Source organism: Epinephelus fuscoguttatus, linkage group LG19, assembly GCF_011397635.1.
Source record: "Epinephelus fuscoguttatus linkage group LG19, E.fuscoguttatus.final_Chr_v1".
In the NCBI taxonomy this organism is placed as follows: Eukaryota; Metazoa; Chordata; class Actinopteri; order Perciformes; family Serranidae; genus Epinephelus; species Epinephelus fuscoguttatus.
The window spans coordinates 15,783,354-15,803,335 of NC_064770.1; the positions used below are offsets into that span (position 1 = coordinate 15,783,354).

The following is a 19,982-nucleotide window of genomic DNA, read 5'->3' on the forward strand; positions in this document are numbered from 1 at the left end:
TAATGACCATATACATGTCGATTAAAACCCTAATAAATACAATAATACTGATATAATTATACTTACTCTATCCCATGAAGAAGACAACCAATTTCAGGGAAACCCAGAGGAGACCAACTTTATTGACATGGCTGGTACTTTTCAAGGATAAAGAGAGGATGGTTTCACCATAAGGGCATAAACAATGAAAGCAAAGATGAGGACACTTTTCTTTTCTTCATAACGTGCACCAAGAGAACAACACTCATCAGGAAGTAACTGAACATGACCAGGTTTCCATCATCACCCCCAGACCTGACTTTCTTCGACAATAGCAAACACACAGCACATTGTATTTGTTGTATTTTTATGCGTATCGGTTGCACTGAGTAAAATTAGACAGCTTGCATCACAGTCAAGGAATACACAAGGCATAATCTATTTCTGCACATTGTTTCATGCAGACCAAACATCACAATTATCTTCCTGAATTAGTGTGAAAGGGATGCTCATAATCAGTGTCTCTCTCAGAGTTTTACTTAACAGAAAAGTGTCCTTATCTTACACCGATGGTTCTATCAGACAGCAAATTTACAATAAATATACATATCAAAATAAAAAAATGGAAAAAAAAACTATTATCACACATCAACACTTTACATTCCAGTAAAATGTACAATGCAGCAATCTGTGAATGGCAACATCAAACATAAAACCTGTGACAACAAGAGGGAAGGGGACCTTGCTGGCAACAAAGCCAGCACAGCTGTCTCCACTGCCATCTTTCTACTGTGCTTCAGCTCGACTGTAGGTGTATGTCTAGGCTCCAGCTGTGAATTTTAAAAAATGATCAAGTGCTCCTATTGGCTTATGACAAGGAGGCAGTTTTCAGTGCGAATTCGTAGCAGCCAACTGTCTGTCTGACAGATTCTTCAAAAGGGGAGGGTGTCGCTTGCTAAGTGATTTTCTTTTAAAATCATTAAGCAAGTTATTAACTTTCATGCAGAAAAATCCCCTCTCAGCAGTAAGTTGAGACGAGCCGGATAACAGCTTGCTCAATGCTCAGGTGCATCTCAAGAGTTTCCCCAGGATGTCACTTCCTGCATGGATCCCTAAAAGCTCTGTTACAATAGCTGCACAATCTCTGCAATCTCAAAAATCCAGGAAATATTTGGACCAGTGTTGCTAGCCATTACTGACTTTAAAGTTCGTTTCATTCTGAAAGGAAGAGAAACCAAATCCAAAACCAGTAAAACACTATCAACTTAGTCTGTGCCACCTTAGTGTCCTTGCTATACGGGCTTTAAAACATTTGTTGCATGTGGTCATTTGGGTTGCATTCATTCAGTCAATGGCATAGACAGGAATCTGACTTGCAATCAGTCAGTCATTAAATATGGATGGTGGGTCGGGGGGTTGACATTGTTGAAAAGTCCTGATGTAGTAACTGTTTAGGTAGACAAATCCTCCAATTAACCAAACTGGAAGAAGAAATTTCCTGGTCCAGAAGCTGTAACACAAAACAAACAAGTCAATAACTGATGTGTTCTTAAATTGTGAACGTCATTCCAAACGCTTGACAGTAGAAAATCATCGTTTCTCACTGCTTTAAATGCAGCACATAAGTTACCTTCAAAGCTAAATCCCCCTGGGCCTCCAAAGAATGCCTTGAAAATGTTGTTGGCATCAAAATCTGGTGGAGACAAAATGCAAGACCCAAAATCAGCACAGAGAACTTTACAGCCAGTTTCGCACCATAAAAACAACAGCTGTTTTAGAATAAAAAGGTGGTTCATTAGCTCACACAGTACTTAAGGCCCTGTCTACATTAGGGGTGTAAATCACCAGCTTCATCACAATACAATATTATATCGATTTGTTTGGATGACGATACGATGTTTGCCGATATCACAAAGTCTGTCACGATAAGATTTTGATTTGATTCGATTCAGGAGCCTGTGATCGATATGACGTGATATCATATGCCCATCTAACACAATCATTTACATCAACTCACAAAAACAACTACAATATGATTTCACCATTTTATTTCTGAGCTACACCACTAGTCTACATATATTCGCATATCTTTAAAAACAGATATTTTTCTCTGTTTTGGCCTCTCATCCACACGCAAACATACTGTAGGTCACTAAAATGAAGATTTTGAAAACAACTCAAAACTCTGTATCCAAGTGGACATGAAAAAGTGGGCCTTTGGCAAACAATGACATCGTCTTGTCAACTGTCCATTGTTGGTTTGTGTAATGACTATGCACCAGAAACCATGACAACAGTAGTGGACAACCAGTTTGCTAACATCGTAGTATTGCTGCACCACTTAAAGGATGAATGGAGGTGTCTGCTGCGCTTAATGTTATTTGTTCCAGCTCAGCATCCGCTACTGATGAGCAAGTCAGGGTTTTTTAAAATGTGTATCAACCCAGCCCGCTTTAGAGCCACTCCGTCCTGCCCAACCTCCAAATATTTGCATTAATCAATGACCCAAACCTGACCCGCAAATCGGAGCTGAATGTTTCTGGTAATGACCTGCTTGCTGCTGGCTATATTTCCAGTAAATGTCATAATATAAAACATGTGTTTTCTCTTTGATAAAGTACAAACAGCAGAAAGACAGCACGTACTTACCCATCTTTTAAGTGGTTACATATTAAGCCTATGATCTTGAGTGCATAGCTGATATTCTACGTGGTTTGTTTACATGAGTGCACAGCTGATTGGCACAGTGGTGTGTTTACATGACCTTACAGAAGTGCATATTTAACAGTTTAAGTGTGGACACAGTGTTAGAGCTACATATTCTTAGAGGGAATCATTTTTACTGGACATTATGACCAGAGAGATTTAATTGTTGGACCTCAACAGATTTTCCTGGTCATAGAGGCCTTCAGCTCAGCAGCACTGATGATAGATGCTTAGTGCTGAACCAGCAGATGGTGGGACAATTTCCAGAGTGGGATTGTTTTGGATGAGCAGTGGAACTTTAAGAGCATCACTTGTATCTTTGAGTGAGTGCCTTAGTCCTTACATAGAAGGGGAATCCACAAAGAAGATCTCCAGTGTGTGTTTTGGAAAAAGGTAATATTGGCCTGTGCACTTTACTACCTTTGCAACAATAGGAGACTAGAGAGGACTGTTTATGCTAGCTTTGAGTTCTTTATTGTGGTCAACTGAGGATGGCATTTATGAGGACAGAGGGGGAAAATATCTGTTTTAAAAAATCACTGTATACACATGGACAGGACCTTAATCTGTTCACCCTTGAGGCCTCCCACCCCAGCCTCTCCCACGTACTAACCTCCCATGTTCATGCCGTCATCCTCCAGATCCTGTCCGCTGTCATAGCGAGACTTCTTCTTTGGGTCCGAAAGCACGCTAAAAGCCTCGCCCACCTCCTTAAACTTCTTCTCCTCTTCCTTCTGCAACTCAGGACTAGCTCCGCTGTGACGGTCTGATAGGAGGGAGAGGTAGGGAAAAAGTCGTTGGGTTGAGGGACAACCATATACAGTGTTACATAAAATCACTCTGCTTTATTGTTATGGAAACTGTCTGTTCTGTCAAGCACCTGGGTGATGTAAAAGCGCCCGTTTGCGGTAAGCTTTCTTGATCTCATCTTCTGTGGCATTCTTATCCACTCCAAGCACTTTGTAGTAATCTTTCCGCTTGCTTTTCTTCAACTCCAGCTGGGCATTTTTCAGAAGGTGCTTGTGTTCTACAGAATAAAAAAAAAAAGAGACAGGACATTTTAACAAACAATAAACTGTAATAAAGAGGCAATCTCTCTGCTGAAAGCTTTCAGGCTGTACGACTCTTACCTTTTGTCTTCTCTGTCTGATAAACCTTCTCATAGTCTCGCACTGCCTCTTCATATTGCTCTGTGTCCATGTAGCTGCAGCACAGTATACACAAGTCGGTTATTGTTTCCCAATGCAGCGTGAACAATAAAACACAAGTGCAGATGATGATACTGTCTTCTTTTTGTCCAAATACAACAGAACTCCCTGTCTCTATTAAAAACCAAGTTAGAAAACCGGGGACATACCACTGTGCTCTCCGTAAATAGGCCTTGATGTAGGTCTCATCCAGTTTAATGGCCTTCGTGCAGTCTTCAATGGCCTGTTCTAGTTTCTTCAGCTTTCAAAGAAAAAGAAAAGAGTGTGACCATGTGAGGCGGAGACAGCGAGACAAAAACATAGTGGCCTAGTTCTCTTGATGTGACAGAGGAAAGTACAAGATGGCAAAGACACCAAATAACATTGTGCTTTCAGAGGGACAGAATGAGATCTTTGCAAGTCTGAAACCCCGTTAACCTATGAATAACTACAGGAGTGTGTGTATGTATGTGTTAGGCATGACGTATGACTTGTACAATTGCGATTAACAATATAATCATTTTAAGACCATTTTATGCCACTGACATAATGATAATATGATTGGATAATAATAACATGCTAGTTTATTCTAGCATCATGTTGGCTACAATGTTGGTGAAATTCACACATACACAAACACGCATGTTAACACCGGCGCAATAATGTACAATATATGGACATGACCTGAATCCTATTTGCTGACCTCGATAAGTCAATAACATTATCATGACAGGCCTACATGCAAACAGTGGAATCTCTCCTGTGCAGCTTCCTCACCTTAGATCCAACAGTGGCCCTATTACAGTACAGCTTGGCATTAGTCTTGATGTTGTTGGGGTCTATTGTTAGTGCCTCAGAGTAGAGCTCATAGGCTGCCTCAAAGTTTCCCTCCTTGAACGCCTTGTTCCCTTCCTCCTTCTTGGCTTTTAGTGCTTTGGCGTTCTGGAAAAACAAATCATATGACAATCTTAGAGGGTCTTACTCAGGGTTACAATCACAGCAACGTCAATCAGACTTATAGACGAATTCAGCGAGTGATTTGTGTATGCCGCCATCTTGCGGCGGAGCCATTGCTGCGGCGACGTGTCAGTCATCAATTCATTATGATGTCATTGTGAACTGACTCTCTATAGTGACAGCATCATGAATAGCTGGATTGATGATGTTAGACAGTGGCCTCTGGTAACTGATGAAGGTATCTTAAATTAGTACCGATATTAATTTAGAAATTATTCATTTGTTTGAGCAACAAGCAGGAAAGATTAGAGTAACAGGGAGATAATAGACTGTATCATTAAACACTGTGTAATATAACGTTAGCATACGTTACGTGTGCTGACGTTAGCAAGCTAGCAACATGACATTTAATCATTAAGGACAGGCTACTTGACTAAAAACAACACGTGTTTGTGTTTTGTTTTAGGTATTCAATAATATTTTATTGATCGCCTGGCCTCCGATGACCAGAAAAACGGCAATTACAGGTCTCTGATTGAGGGTCAAAATTACCTGAGCTCCGGATGGGTCGGGCAAATTTTACACCGCCTTTTAGATGACCATCATATCATATTGAATTCAATATGATGTGATGGTCACGTAGCCTGTCCATAATGATTAAATGATTAAATGTCACGCTGCTAGCTTGCTAACGTCAGCACACGTAACGTATGCTAGCATTATATTACACAGTGTTTAATGATACAGTCTATTATCTCCCTAATAGGCCTACTCTAATCTTTCCTGCTTATCGCTCAAGCAAATGGTTAATTTCTATAGCTATTCATGATGCTGTCACTATAGAGAGTCAGTTCACAATGACAGCATAATGAAGTGATGACTGACACATGTCACCGCAGCAATGGCGCCGCCGCAAGATGGCAGCATACACAAATCGCTTACCGAATTTGTCTATAATGGATGGGAGAAAATGACAATGTTGTATATTAGGCAAATGTCCTGAGTTGACTGCCGCTTTTAGAGGAAAAGGCTCCCATAGATGTAACAGTCATATTTCTAGGAATTCACAATAAAAGTTTTAATATTTCTGGGAATTCGCAATAGAAGTTTATTTGATTTGTAAAACTCTTATCTACTGAATGACTCACTCTGCATGCAAGTCGAGCCTTGTCGTGGTCAGGAGCCATGCGCAGAGCCTGTACAAAGAACTGGACAGCCTTGTCGATACAGTCCTCATAGTACAGGCAAAGACCACGCACATACAGTGCATCTGCATTAGTGGAGTCCATTCGCAGAATATCACTAAACGGGAACAAATAAAGAAGATTAATGTTATAAGATAGCAAACATATAAGGAAAAAAACAAAACAAAACAAAAGAGAAATCACATAAAAGTATGCCATTCTGTGTCACTATTATCACTATTTCAATTCCAAATTTGAAAATCAATCAAAATGACCTTTTGACTTCAACCTTCAAAATGTAGAGCAAAATTGGCTATTCTCCCAGTATGTTTTTCCCTCTCCATCCCCGCCTACTTGTGCTCGTCCAAAGAAACAAGACACAGCATAGTTTACCAGTGGCCTGCAGCTACACTTTTTGAGACACCATGACCACTGTCGGAGATGACAGAGAAACAACAGGACAACAAAATGCTCTTACTTCCCTGAGGTTATGGGCATCGCAAAATTTTGCCTTCCCCTTGAGGTATGTAAAGAATTAACATGTTGTTGACAGAAAAACTAGTTTGTAGGCAATACTACACGTGGGTACCATATGTTATCTCAGGCAATGTAACAAATATGGCAGGAACATATTCCCAGGCATTATAAATAAACAGATTTGACAGGGACAACAACCACAATCTGGTGACTTTTTGCAGGTGAAGAAACTCAAACTGCCATTGTAAAGTACCCTTTTGCCATCTAGTGGCTCTTCTTTTTGTTTTTATGTCATACAATTTGGTCCCAATTGAGTGCTGAAATAAGCTATTGACATTAAATCTTAAATAAATTATATTTATTTATTTTAAATTATATACATTTATTTTGACCACATGGCCTCCGTGAGTTAAATACCAAATTAAAAGGGTGGGGGTGGTCAGTTTTAGGGATGTGCCATTTTTATATCACTGTGATATTGAATTTCAGAACCTTACACTTCTTAGACCCATGTTTCAAGCCTATGACACTTTGAAAACAAGATTTACATATAGTTTAAAACCACCAGGTGTTAAGGTTGGAGTTGGTATGGCACATGCACACCCCTGTGTGTTATTCTGCCTTTACTCTATGCTCATTGTGACAGATTCCAATAATATCAAATAAGTGAATCACCAAATATTTTTCAAATACACCGTCTTACCTGGCTACTGACTGAGCCTCAGGGTAGCGCCCCAGCAGGGCTAAGCACTCTGCCTTCAGTATCTTGAACCTGTGACAGGCTGCGGCAGACTCCAAGGCACGGTCCATGCAAAAAACAACCTAGAAACAACCACAGCACACTTGCAGTCTGTTTCTGGTGACATACCACACAACTGATGAAATTCAGTAAGATTGTAACTTCTGTGCAGCTTACCATTCTGAAGTCTCTCTTCTCAAATCCAATCTCTGCCATTCTCTCATATTCAAGGATGGATTCTGCATTCTTTAGCTAAAAAAGGAATGTGTGGTATTCAGTGACAATGTCAAACACCTGTGGTAGAATAATTGCTTTACAGTTACCACTGGCCTCTGTCATATGCCAAGCTTAGTGCTCTTAAAACCAGGGCAATAAAAGCAGCAGTACTGTACTTCTGTGACAGCATAAAACTTGCCCCCTCGCTTTCTAACTGGGATTTAAAGAATATTTCCCTGAAAAATGACCATTGTGTATCAACTACTCACCAATAGTTACCTTGAATTTGTGAATACACTTTGTTTTTCTTACATGCTTTCACAGTGAACGAAAAATCCCAAAAGAATTCTTGATGAACTGGGGTAAAAGGCCACCACATTTAAAAACAGCTATACACAACTATATCAAAATATCCATTTACAAACTCTCACAAAATGTGTGCTGTGTAATCAAAGTCTCATTTATCCAGGTATGCTCAGTACTCCATAACACATGCATTTTCGCTATAACCTTATTATTTAAAAAACGTCCACATATGAGTAGCACACAAGGGCAAACACAAGCATCTGAACTCCGCTGGTGCAATCCACTGAGCAGAGATAAAACATGTGCTTACCCAGGCATGCTCCTTGTTCTTGCCTAACAACAGTTATGCAAAAGTGTTTTAAATAGGAAGGTTTCAGTGAAAAACATGTGTTTGGGAACTGTTGAGCATGCGACTGGATAAACGAGACTTGGATTATACTGGACAAGCTGTGTTAGTGTTTGTAAACAGATATTTTGATACAATTCTGCTGTTGTTAAATGCAACTCTCCTTAACTTCAATTCATCAAAAATTTTCTGTCTTTTGGATTCTGTCTTCAATGCAACACAGGGTGAGTAACTGATATACAAATTATAATTTCACAGGTGAAGTATTCTTCTAACAGTAACTCCACTTGATCTCCCCTTAAACCACTCAGTGTCTTTCCACTTTATTTGCACTAGTTTGTCCAAAGCCTATCTAACAGAGGATAATCCTGTCCAAGTTGTTAGATCATGCTCTGTCAAAGTGAGGCCAACTCACCTCCTGCTGGGCCTGGCTGTTGTCAGACTCCAGTTCCAGAACCCTCTGGAAACAGCGGCTGGCAGCCATCGCATTGCCAAGAGACAGGTGGCACTTGCCCTCTCGCAGATGTCCCTGTGGGTAAAAGATTTACAGTTCACATACTGAAGTGATAACATCCCCTAATTCCTTGGTTGAAATCAAATGGGCACTGTGTACCAAAACCTAAACCATGATCAGCCCCAACTTACTTGTAATGTGACACACCTTTTTATTCCTTTGGCAAAATCATAATGCTAATAACCCACTGCACTCTTACAGGGGTGTGCTGTAGCTTATGTATTGAGAAGCCACATAGCATTATAAACTAAACTGTATACATGCATAACACCAGTCATTTCTATAAGCGGAACAGATAAATAGCCCTGGGATGTAATAAACAACCACAATTAAATTTCAAGCTCCCAAGTTTCATGTTAATTTTACTTTATTATGTAGAAAAAGTTTTACTTGCATTATTTACACATAGTTCTGCTAAATCAAACATGTGTCCTCTTCACCAGGCCTTATCTATAGAATCCTGGAAACTTAAAAAAATCTGGACAGATAATCTCACTTGTGTTTGCTTATCTCCTTTCCTCCTTGACTGCCTATGAGACTTTTTACTAACACTTCCATTATACAGCAAAAGACACTTTCTGTATTTATTCCTATAAAAGGCCATTGTAACTTATGTTAGGTATACTGTGATACTGTGATACTGTGATACCGTGAAACCATGATATTTTTTGAGACCGTCAGTGTACCATGAAAATCTCATACTGTGCCTGAGTGCTTATCAGTCTAGATTGTTTTGGTGTGAGAGTGTTGGAGATATCGACCATAGAGATGTCTGCTTTTCCTTAAAATAATCAAACTAGATAATACTGGGCTTGTGCTGCTCAAACAAATCATATAAAGATAATCCACAGAGCTTGTTGTGAGCAGTTTGATGTAGAAACTATTTCTTTCTACAAGATTACACTTGCCATGTGTGCATCTACTCGGAGACTAGAGGCTCATGCTCATGACAACGTAAAATGTAAACATTATTGGTGTCCTCATCTGCTGAGCTGTAATGTTTGCCAGCTCAGTGGTGCTAGGTGAGCTAGCAGTAGATGCAACCTTCCTCCTGGGAAGTTATATGGTTGGCATGGGCAGTTCATCAGAGAGAATATGGATTTTGTTGATTAACCAGGTCATGATTTTTGGAAAGAGACATTGCACTTTTCCAAATGTATTTTTTTTTTGGCACTGTAAGCACCACAATCCGAGTGCCATCTTGTTCCATTATATTTAAGAGAAGGCAGACATCTCTACGGCCAATATCTCAAACACTCTGCAACTCACATCATAAAAAATCTAGATCTAGACACAACAAGAATAAATCTTTTCATTTAACAGAATGCAATGTTTTTTTTCCCACAACGTACCTTCATGAAGTCATTATCTAGTCGTACTGCTTGCTGGGAATCCTCTAAAGCCTCTCTGTATCGACATAACATCATTAGCGTGGCTGCCCGGTTTCCATAGTAACTTGCATTCTTCGGACACATGTCTGTATAACAAACACGTTATTGACATGCTATCAAGGACAGACAGAGTTCCTACTTTTATTTCTTATCCAAACAAGAAATCAAGATAATGCCATGGACTGACAGGAATTCTGGCTCAAATAACTAAGAGATAATTACCTATGGCCTTGGTGTAATAATTGAATGCTTCTGCGTAATCCTTCTTGATGTAAAAAGCATTGCCTTGCTCCTTGAAGCCCTCTGCTTCCCTGCGGGCAGACAGACAGACAAAGAGGCTCATTTTAGCAAACTCAGGTGAGTGTAGCTGAACAGAGCATGACACATAGGTGAATGGGGTTGGTGGTCTGCTACCTGGCTTTGTAACAGATAACTGAACACCTTGTCTTTAAATTTATTATTTAGACTGTAAAACCTTGAGGTGTGAACATCACATTTATAATCACGTGTAAGGAGAGCATGTCCAGGAATGTGACTGACAGTGTGCATCAGGGAGCTTGCTGGCCTGAGTTAGCTAAACATAGAAGGAACCAAACCAGCAGGTCACAAGTGTTCCCTCCAATCAAACACATAGCTATTTTGTGAAGCTGACGGGCAGCAGAGCCAGGAACATATGACACCATGCCGTGGGCCAGTGCCGTTACTTTTTTTGGAAGTCTTTCATGTTTTACACCACGACCACACATTCAGTGAATGGTGTCATTAACTTGTTGGCCACGTTGTATCATACTGGGAATACTGCAATAAAGTGAAAGCAGTACCCTAAGCAAATAACGGCAGATTGACAGCTTTAACAGTTGCCTGACTGCAACCTAGAAATCCAGCTCAGGGGCTAGCTAAGAGGAGGACAATCAAGCTAACTGCTATCCGGGGCAGAATTTAGCTAAACAGCGGTGGCGCGCTAGTTAGCTTTCATAGTGCGAAGTGCGAAGAAAATTAATACGGGAAACACTTTTGCGAACACATGTCAGTGAGCCACTTTGTTATATGTGTATTTCTGCCGCTGACAATGTAGCGTTAGTTTGTTTTACCTCTCTAATTCTTCGTCACTGAGCAGTTCCATGTCAGGGTCCATGTTCACAGCATCACAGTTCTCCGTCGCCATTTTGCCGTCAATGGGGAGGGGCGGGGCCACATACTGCAGTCGTTACGTACACTGTAAACAGGAAGTAGCCCCTTTGGTAAGAAGAGCAGCTTGCTTGACAATAAGAATTATTATCATAGCTCAGTCATATTTACCTGCAGGTAGCCATTATGAGCTTATATGTTTGAGGGCACAAATTTTACTCGGGATTGCCAGTTTCAGATAACATTACCGACTGTATATATTACATCGTGTCTACGGACCTCACCGAAAGCTAATGCTAAGCTAGTTCCTAATGTCACAGACTGGAGAAACGGTAACATGCTCAGCTAACTTAATTAGCTAACGTTTTTGTAATATATCAGCATGACTAACGTACATTTTTAAAATGTGTGCTATCTTGGAATGAATGCATTAGTAACGTTAGTTAATTGTTTATGACAGAAGCATATTTTAGCAATGTTGCTACCCAAAAGGCATGAGCAACGTTAGTACAATGTTAGGCACTCAGTTTTCATAGTTTGCAACGTGAACAAAATATTGGTGTATTTTCTCCAAAAAACAGATTTTCTGACCTGAAAGTGAGTCATGGGCAAAAGCTGTAAGGTGGTTGTGTGTGGCCAGGCTGCAGTTGGCAAAACAGCTGTACTGGAGCAACTACTGTATGCCAATCATGTTGCAGGTATACATTTTGCTCTATATTGTTTTATTCTTTTCTTATTTCAAATAACACTGTTGACCTGCTTGTAATGCACTGTACGTTGGTTATTCTCTGTGCATTACTTACTGTATTAGGGTCTTATCTGTATGTATCAGAGGAGGGGGGTGGCTGGGGTGTGACTTCGTTTTTTTTTTTCTGTTTTGACCCTTCCTGAAGCTACAGATATTTCTCCTTCCTGAGTGTCTTGCGGAAAATGCATTACCCTCCCTTCGCCATAAATTAGTAATTACATTTTAAAATGTGCCCTTTGATGTTTGAAAGGTAAAAATTAAAAGTTGAAGACAAAATCTGGGACCTGATCAAAGCCCTGGTATTTCACTCTTGTTGTGCATGCTGATTAGTTTGTGCAAACAGTTTATTTTTGGCCAAATTTTAAATGAGATGAGAATAAAGTGATTTTGGTGAATTTAACTATTTTATGCTTAGATTTGGTTTTGTTGTTTTCTGACAGAAGCCTTTATGTTTACTTTAAAATTGATGGTAAAATAATACAAAACACAACCTTTTAAATGTGTATGCCACTCCCTTAAGTCAAAATAAAAAACAGTCCTGGCTGGCCCAATGCCTAAAAATCATGTACCACCCCTTCCCCCTATGAATATCAAACAGTCCCTTAATACACAGTAATTATTTGGGAATAGCAATTGAACAAGCAAAATATGTTATTTGTGCATAATCAGCTTCCTCATGAAGGTACAAAACAGAGGGCCTTTTACACTAGCATTACACATTAAATTTCTTTTCACACAGCATGGTTTATTGCAACTGAATATCATTAAGTTTTTAGGCTTTTAGGCTCCTGCAACAGCAAGACTGATACTCTGCTTTTAGTCAGGCACAAATATCACAAAAAGGACACTGTGTGATGTAGAGCTTGTGATAAGACCCTAGAGGGATAAAATAACATGACCGGGTCTTTTCAACTGTTTTGTGGATTAACATCTTGCTACTAGGTGTGGGGGGAAAAGATCAGTTCAGCATTTTCATTTTCTTCTTCTTCTTCTTCTTCTTCTTCTATTATCATGATATTTTCCATTCAATATTGTATCGATACATGGACGCCAAGTATTGTTTTTATTTTTTTTATATAATTTATTAATATTACAAGTAAATTAAACTTTGGTAGACTACTAGATCATAAAACCAGTACATTTGATACTTTGCTGCAATAAAAATGATTTAAGTGAGATGAACATATTAAAACAGATGTTAGATGAACAGATGTTGACAAATTTTTCCTTTTGGGTCATAATTTGCAGTTGAAAATGGGTAATAAATTGGAATATATTACAATATATGTCATCACAGTACTCAGCATACAGCAAAACATTTAAAATCTCAATAACATTGTATCATGACTTAAGCATTGTGATAATATTGTATTATGGGCCCTCTGGTGATTCCTACCTCCACTTGCTACATTCTGGTTTCTAAAGTTCACTTGGAAGTAAATGTTAATCAGCACTAACTTAACAAATTTATTGCATATGGTTTTTTTTCTACTGACACCCTGTCATACAACAGTGTGTTGCTATTTGTTTCAAGTGACTAAATATGAAAGTGCTTAGTTACAATGTATTCATTACCAGCCATTATCCTAATACTTGTGCAGTATAACACACTGTATGTGTCTGTCTTTGTTTGTCCACTGTTAGGTTCAGAGCCCATGGAGACCCTGGAGGATATCTATATTGGCTCCATAGAAACTGATCGCGGCACACGAGAGCAGGTGCGCTTCTATGACACCCGTGGGCTTCGGGATGGGATGGAGTTTCCTCGACATTACTACACTTTTGCTGATGGCTTTGTACTCGTCTACAGCATTGACAGTAAAGAGTCCTTTAAGCGAATGGAGGCCCTCAAGAAGGACATCGACCGTCACAGAGACAAGAAAGAGGTTAGACTGCCAACGTGCTTGTCATTGCTAATGAAGCGAAGCACACTGATGTGGACAGAGCTAGAGTTTACACTTATGTGGGGCTAACCTGATGATCCTAATCCACAGGTGACCATTGTTGTGCTGGGTAACAAGCTGGACAGGCAGGATGAGAGGAGAGTCGACTCTAACATGGCCCAGAACTGGGCAAAGAACGAGAAGGTGCGTCTGTGGGAGGTGTCAGTGGTGGACCGGCGTACACTAATCGAACCCTTCGTCTACCTGGCCAGCAAAATGACCCAACCACAAAGCAAGTCCACTTTCCCTCTCAGTCGCAACAAGAATAAGGGCAGTGGTTCTACAGACAGCTGAACGACCAGACACTGTTTTTATGTTCAAGAGGAAGGAAAAAGGGAGAAGAGGTGTGTTAAAGGGAATCTAGTTTTGCTAAAAAAAACAAAAAAAACCCCTATTTCAATATTATGAAGGACTGAGGTAGTAAGAGTTGGTTTGGAAAATATGGAGAAGCGATAATGAGAAAAGGCAGGATGATTGTATGGATATTTATATATACAGTGAGTACTGTTGTTTTAGCATCCATGTTCGATGTTTTGATAAAATACTGCAATTATAAATGAGTGACAATGTTGATCTTTTATCAACAATTTAAAGAATGCAAAGTTTTTTTGTCATTCCGTGTATATTAGTTTGGATTATGGTCAAAACATTCATACACATTCTTGATTATTACAGCTGTTGACATCAGCAATCATGTTTGGATTTGCAGCTCTTAAACGACTGACAATCAACATTTTCCTCTCAGACTCATGGAGCTCACTGTATAGATAAATTAGGACCTCGCACACAGATACACTGGCTACTATTTTATTTACATGTACACTGCATGTACACACAGGCTGAATCAAAAATGGCAGCAATCACTCATGTTACCTGATTATTGCGTCACACAAATGCTGAATTTCACGTGTTGTAAAAGATTTGATAGGTGAAAGTCTTTTATTGATACATTCTTGATGATGTGATGTTTGTTGATCTGGAGAGTTGTTACACTATATTTGTTCTTTACTGAGTTATACTGTTGGATGTTGTACAGTGAATTATTAACATTCCTTACCACATACTGCCTTCTGTACAGGCTGTAGAAATTGAAATATGAGATAAATGTTCAGGAGAAAGGCAGTTTCTGCAGGCTCAGGTGCTACTTTTTTCTGCTTGTGACACATAAAGACATAGCACACTCTATATAGTAAAATGTTGCACCACGAACAGCACGACTTATCATGTAATCAGTTACTGAGGAAGTTGAAGCTGTTATATTTTTTACTAAGCTGTAAAGTAAAACCCAGGGCATTCATCAGCTGACCATTGAACAGTCACGTCAGGGTGCAACATGAGTCAAAATATCAACAGCTTTTAATGTTTGATTGAAAAGGGGGAATCCGTTATTGTCTTTATTCATGTGTTTGTGCCTCAGGCTTTCAACACCATGTAACATACATGCAACATTTTTTGTGAATATCAAGCCTTTATGTATTAATATCCATAAAATGTGTTCACTTGATATTTGCTTGCATGTTTTGCAAACACATTAAATGATTTTTTGGGCCTAAACAGAATATGTGTGAAGTGTTCATTTTTGTTTCATCAGTTTTCATTAATTTGGTTGGATGGAAAATAATGAGTGTACAGAGCCCTCTATTGGTTACAGTGAGGAACTGCAACACCATTACAATAAACAAAGAGATGACAGCTGTGTTTTTAATATTTTGTCCACTACCAAGTAGCATGTATATAAATAAAGGTGGGCGAAACATTCACAAAAGTATTATATCTCACATAGGTGTCTATAGTAATGCATCACATGTTGCAGTGTTCATAGTACCTAATGAAGTGTTTATTTATAATACAGCTTTAACATTTGTGCTCACATGCCTATGAGTAAACATTTAGATACTTCTAAAGAATAATAACAATATAAGTATTGTCACATATGTGTGATAATCCACATTGACACCCCCACTGAAACCATCTTTGCATTTGTACTGAAGCCTTACACTGAACACCGTTTTTTAAATGGCATCTAGCCTTTGTTTTTTTTTTTTTGGAGATTGAGTGTCCTTGTAAATGTCTTTGGGCAAAAGCTCTATCAAATTAATTAAAGTTAACATTTCAAAAGCTGTTTTTTTCTCATGTAGTTCCTCTGAGTACACATGTGTTTTGTTAATACTTTTTGTCATGTGGGAGGATTTAAGGGCTGTTTTTCAATGACAAGCAGGTGTTAGCATATCATTTAAAAACTGAGCCTTTTATATCCCTCGGAGGGAAAACACTGATTAATAGATACAAATAGATTCACACCAAATTAAAACTCACACAGAAGCATGGGAAATTATCAGCTGTCGTGCAATAAACTGTCCACTGTGTTTGATTACTCAACAAAATGGAACATACAAAAATAGAATATTCATGACAAACATGCTCAGGAGAAATGTGCCAGTGATTTAATGATTATTGGAAATGCTGCGTGCAATTTGTAATGACAACTGATTATTAATGTATTTATTTTACCCCTAAACTGACAAGAATAACACAAGAGCTCCTTGAGGAGAAATGATAGAGATTACCCAGCAGCAGTACATTTCAATGACTGCAAACATGATATCTCATCATTTAGGTTTCAGGGCATTGAAAAAGTTACTCTGCCAGAGAGAGGTGGTAACATTGAAGAAACACTTGGCAGAAGAGAAGTATGCTGATTATTTAATCTGTAAATTCTATCTCTCAAAGGATTAAATGATGCAATACAATGGCATGTCATGCTTTAACGGATTTGGGGATCTCAAAAGACCAATTTATAACACATGGCATAGGAGTACACATTGTTTAACATTTTGAATGATTTATGAAAGCAGCAGGGCCGATGTGTTCATTCAAAGGATCAATATTTTTTTGTAAATAATCTTGTAAATATCCTTTATTGTGTAGGGAGCTTGAGTTATTTAGGTTTTTTCCTAAATTTCTCAAGATTCCTTGTTCTTTCGTTTGTGGGATATGTGACATATCCTTCTGAGACCCTGTGTCCTCATATGAGGACATTATATTTTGGGTTTACTTAACCTTATACTTCATTCTACTTAACTTAGACCTGTTGTCCTCCTTTGTGAACACTTTTTTGTGCCATCTAGTGGTAATAAGAGCATAATACACCAATCCAGGTGAAAACAAGATGGCAGCCATCTCTGCTGAGTCAGTCTGCAGCAGACACAAAAGTGTACAAGGTCCAAAGCCTGGTCACATTTCAGGGTTGAAACTTGTTTATCAATGATTAATAATGTCTGTAGTTTGATATGGCAGCAAATTTGATACATTTTAGCAACAGTAACAGGCTAAGACACCTAATTAGGAACTGCTGCCGAGGTGCCCTTAAGCAAGGCACCGAACCCCCCCAACCGCTCGGAGCATCTGTCATGGTCATGGGCATGGGCAGCCCCACTCTGACATCTCTCCACTTAGTGCATGTATAGGTCCTGTTTGTGCCAACCTGGTTTGTGCATGTGTGTGTTTGGACTTGTGTGTAATTGACAACAGAGTGAAAAAATTGAATTTCGCCTCGGGGATTAATAAAGTATATAAAATTGAAAAAACTAATTAAATTGTGAAGCTGATTAAGAGCAGTGTGTGGGATTTTCTATTCAGAGACTCAGACAATATTTTCCAACGCACCTGCATCTGAGACAGTTAGTTGTGTGAATACTTTTTTTCAAACTAACCCCTGAACTGACACCAAACCAGTTTTGTGTTCAGGTGTCTGTGATGATCTGTGCACTGTATCTCTACACATTTTACAGTGTACAATCTTAAAAAAAAGGTTGAAAATTATACAGCTCTGTGACACTGATTAGTTAAGCATTCAATATCCATCAAAAAAAGTAAGCTCTTTAAACTGTTACATTGGCGTCAGTTTCGGAGAAAACAGTCCAAGTCTAGGCAGAGGACATGATCTGCTAGCTCCACACGGGCATGTTGACTGGAGAGGTTAAAGCAAGATAATGAGAAAACCTCAAGTGGAACATTTATGAAATGATATTACACTCACCTTAGCTTCCCCTGAGGGTGCTATCATGTACCATCTCATTTCAATCATGTTCTTTTTAATGACTAGAATAGAGCCAGCGCGCTGATGTTACTTCACTCAAAACACTTCAGTTATTGTATCACACGTTTGGACTGTGACAGCACACAGAGGTGTTAACTTCAAGTTCTCCTGTCGAAATCTTTATGTGCAATGTCTCCACATCCGTATTGACCCATATAAAAAAAAACAGAAGATTCACAACACAAAATGCAAAATACAAAATGTGAAATACACACTGTGAGCGTACCAGAGCGAGGGATCGATTTGTCACTTGCCTGTGTGATTTATGAACCTTCTTCCTCCCTTCAGACTACAGTGACCACAGAAGAGAAATTCGCACTTGCTTGTCACAGTCACAGGCCAACAAGGCGATGCCCTTGTATTTCTACCAGTAATACCCTTTTTACTGTTCCATGACAGTGTGTCTCACGACTGCAGCTGAGCATCCAGCTCTCCCAGGGGACCCATGAAATAGATAACATTTTATCCCCTCTTTTTTTTGTGAAGCGAAAATAGACTTCATCTTCCTGAAAGCTGCTGCGTTGACCCTCTTTTCACAGTCCCCATCATGAGGCGTCAGATTAACAAAACAATTCCACACAGGAGTGAACACATACAGTCTAAATGGCAGTGCCACCTTTTTTCTCTGTGCTATCGAGCTTTTTTTTCTGTGGGCTGGAAATACCAGCTGCCCTTAAGCCATCAGTTATGTCAAATGTTAGTTGTCATGCTGGCTGCCCACGGGCCTCTGAGACAGACCATTTGTCCTGAAAGCACAGGGCGATTTAATCTGAGATAAATCAAGCTTAAGGCATTTTGAACCGTGCAAAAATTGGATCTTAGTTATTGCTTAGAGTTTGTGCATTCAGGGAGTATTTTGAGTTGATGCTTTCAGCATTATCCACAGGGACATGTTTACATATTGTGTCCCACTAGTCAATAGAAAGACAATTTAAGCTCAATAAAAGACTAAATAGAGACACTGTGGAAGCTGAAAAACAAATTGATTTATTCCAATCATCCATCTCATCTTTCTTTGGCTGTTTTTTTTCCCCTGAGGTGCAAATTTGCAGCATCAGTGCAGCAGTATTGATGGCTCTGTATTTTACAGCACAGTAATAACCTAGTGTTTTATATGTAATCAGCAATGTGTAATTACATCTCTTCACAATACATCCAGTAAGTATTTTCTTGATACTTTTGCAGCAAGTTTTATTGTCTGAGGTGGGCACCAAGAAATAATAGCATGTATGTATAACAATGTTAAAATCTATGTATTGAGTAATTACACACTATATATAGCTACAGTAAAGATTTATTCATGCAATTTATTAACCCAATAAAGGAAATGTCCTGTAGTGACTTGGCACGACACAATATATAAGGCAATATGTTTTAATGCACTGATTTAAAGATGACCATTTATCCTATATGTAGGCAAGAGCAGAGAAACTAAAACTACTGAAACTAAAATCAGCAGTGGAAAATAATTGACTACTAAAAAGTCTATACATTTTTTAGTCTTTCTGACTGTGTATCCTTTTTTAAATTCTTTTTTAGACTAGCATGTGTATCAATGTTTTTGAAATTGAGTAACGTGAAATTAGGCCTACTTACTATTTAAGATATTAAGTAGGCCTAATTTCATGTTACTCAGTTTCATGCTACTCATAACAGGAAGTAATTATGCTATCATATTCACAATTACAGCATTTACTGTGTAATTCCTTTACCTATAAGTAGATTATTGTGTAGGCTAGGCTAATATTTGATAGACATTTGAATTGTAGACACATGACTTAGGCTCGAGTCAGACTTCAGTCACAAATTTAATGACTTAACACTCAACTTGGCAAAATTTAAGAAGACTTGCAACGACCTGAACTTTAGTGAGTGGTGATGTCACCTCCACTTGAGCCTTTTGACTTAAAAATACTTGATACTCAGCCCAGTGATTAAATAGTATGTTATTAAAAGGTCCAATGTGTAGGATTTAGGGGCATCTGTTGGCAAAAATTGTATATGATGTTTATAGCTATGTTGTCATTAGGCTTTAAATACCTGCAAATAATTATCGTTGTGT

The 19,982-nt window shown here is 38.8% G+C and overlaps 2 protein-coding genes across 3 annotated transcripts; one reads left to right on the plus strand and one right to left on the minus strand.

Moving 5' to 3' along the window:
- Positions 1 to 91: 91 nt before the first annotated feature.
- dnajc7 (DnaJ (Hsp40) homolog, subfamily C, member 7) lies at positions 92 to 11,211 on the minus strand. Its single transcript, XM_049560974.1, has 14 exons — positions 11,094 to 11,211; positions 10,225 to 10,313; positions 9,964 to 10,088; positions 8,513 to 8,626; positions 7,407 to 7,481; positions 7,194 to 7,312; positions 5,978 to 6,131; positions 4,650 to 4,814; positions 4,043 to 4,134; positions 3,816 to 3,889; positions 3,566 to 3,712; positions 3,299 to 3,451; positions 1,610 to 1,672; positions 92 to 1,489 (listed from the first exon to the last, which is right to left on the minus strand). The coding sequence occupies exons 1-14, from the start codon at positions 11,165 to 11,167 to the stop codon at positions 1,452 to 1,454; spliced, it is 1,482 nt and encodes a 493-aa protein (XP_049416931.1). The 5' UTR covers positions 11,168 to 11,211; the 3' UTR covers positions 92 to 1,451.
- nkiras2 (NFKB inhibitor interacting Ras-like 2) lies at positions 11,206 to 14,261 on the plus strand. Of its 2 annotated transcripts, none has more exons than XM_049560975.1 (4): positions 11,206 to 11,243; positions 11,712 to 11,828; positions 13,523 to 13,764; positions 13,873 to 14,261. In XM_049560975.1, the coding sequence occupies exons 2-4, from the start codon at positions 11,735 to 11,737 to the stop codon at positions 14,113 to 14,115; spliced, it is 579 nt and encodes a 192-aa protein (XP_049416932.1). In that variant the 5' UTR covers positions 11,206 to 11,243; positions 11,712 to 11,734; the 3' UTR covers positions 14,116 to 14,261. The 2 variants fall into 2 exon arrangements, with proteins under 2 accessions (XP_049416932.1, XP_049416933.1); XM_049560976.1 differs by lacking the exon at positions 11,206 to 11,243 and adding an exon at positions 11,250 to 11,462.
- Positions 14,262 to 19,982: the final 5,721 nt, after the last annotated feature.

Bases quoted from the DNA above. Each gene is read 5' to 3' on its own strand.
- dnajc7 (XM_049560974.1), bottom strand. From the start codon at position 11,167: ATGGCGACGGAGAACTGTGATGCTGTGAACATGGACCCTGACATGGAA. The intron at 7,482-8,512 runs GTGAGTTGGCCT...TTCCTTTTTTAG, and splicing joins ACAGCCAGGCCCAGCAGGAG to CTAAAGAATGCAGAATCCAT. The intron at 3,452-3,565 runs GTGCTTGACAGA...CCCTCCTATCAG, and splicing joins GGCGCTTTTACATCACCCAG to ACCGTCACAGCGGAGCTAGT.
- nkiras2 (XM_049560975.1), top strand. From the start codon at position 11,735: ATGGGCAAAAGCTGTAAGGTGGTTGTGTGTGGCCAGGCTGCAGTTGGC. The intron at 11,829-13,522 runs GTATACATTTTG...GTCCACTGTTAG, and splicing joins GTATGCCAATCATGTTGCAG to GTTCAGAGCCCATGGAGACC. The intron at 13,765-13,872 runs GTTAGACTGCCA...CCTAATCCACAG, and splicing joins GTCACAGAGACAAGAAAGAG to GTGACCATTGTTGTGCTGGG.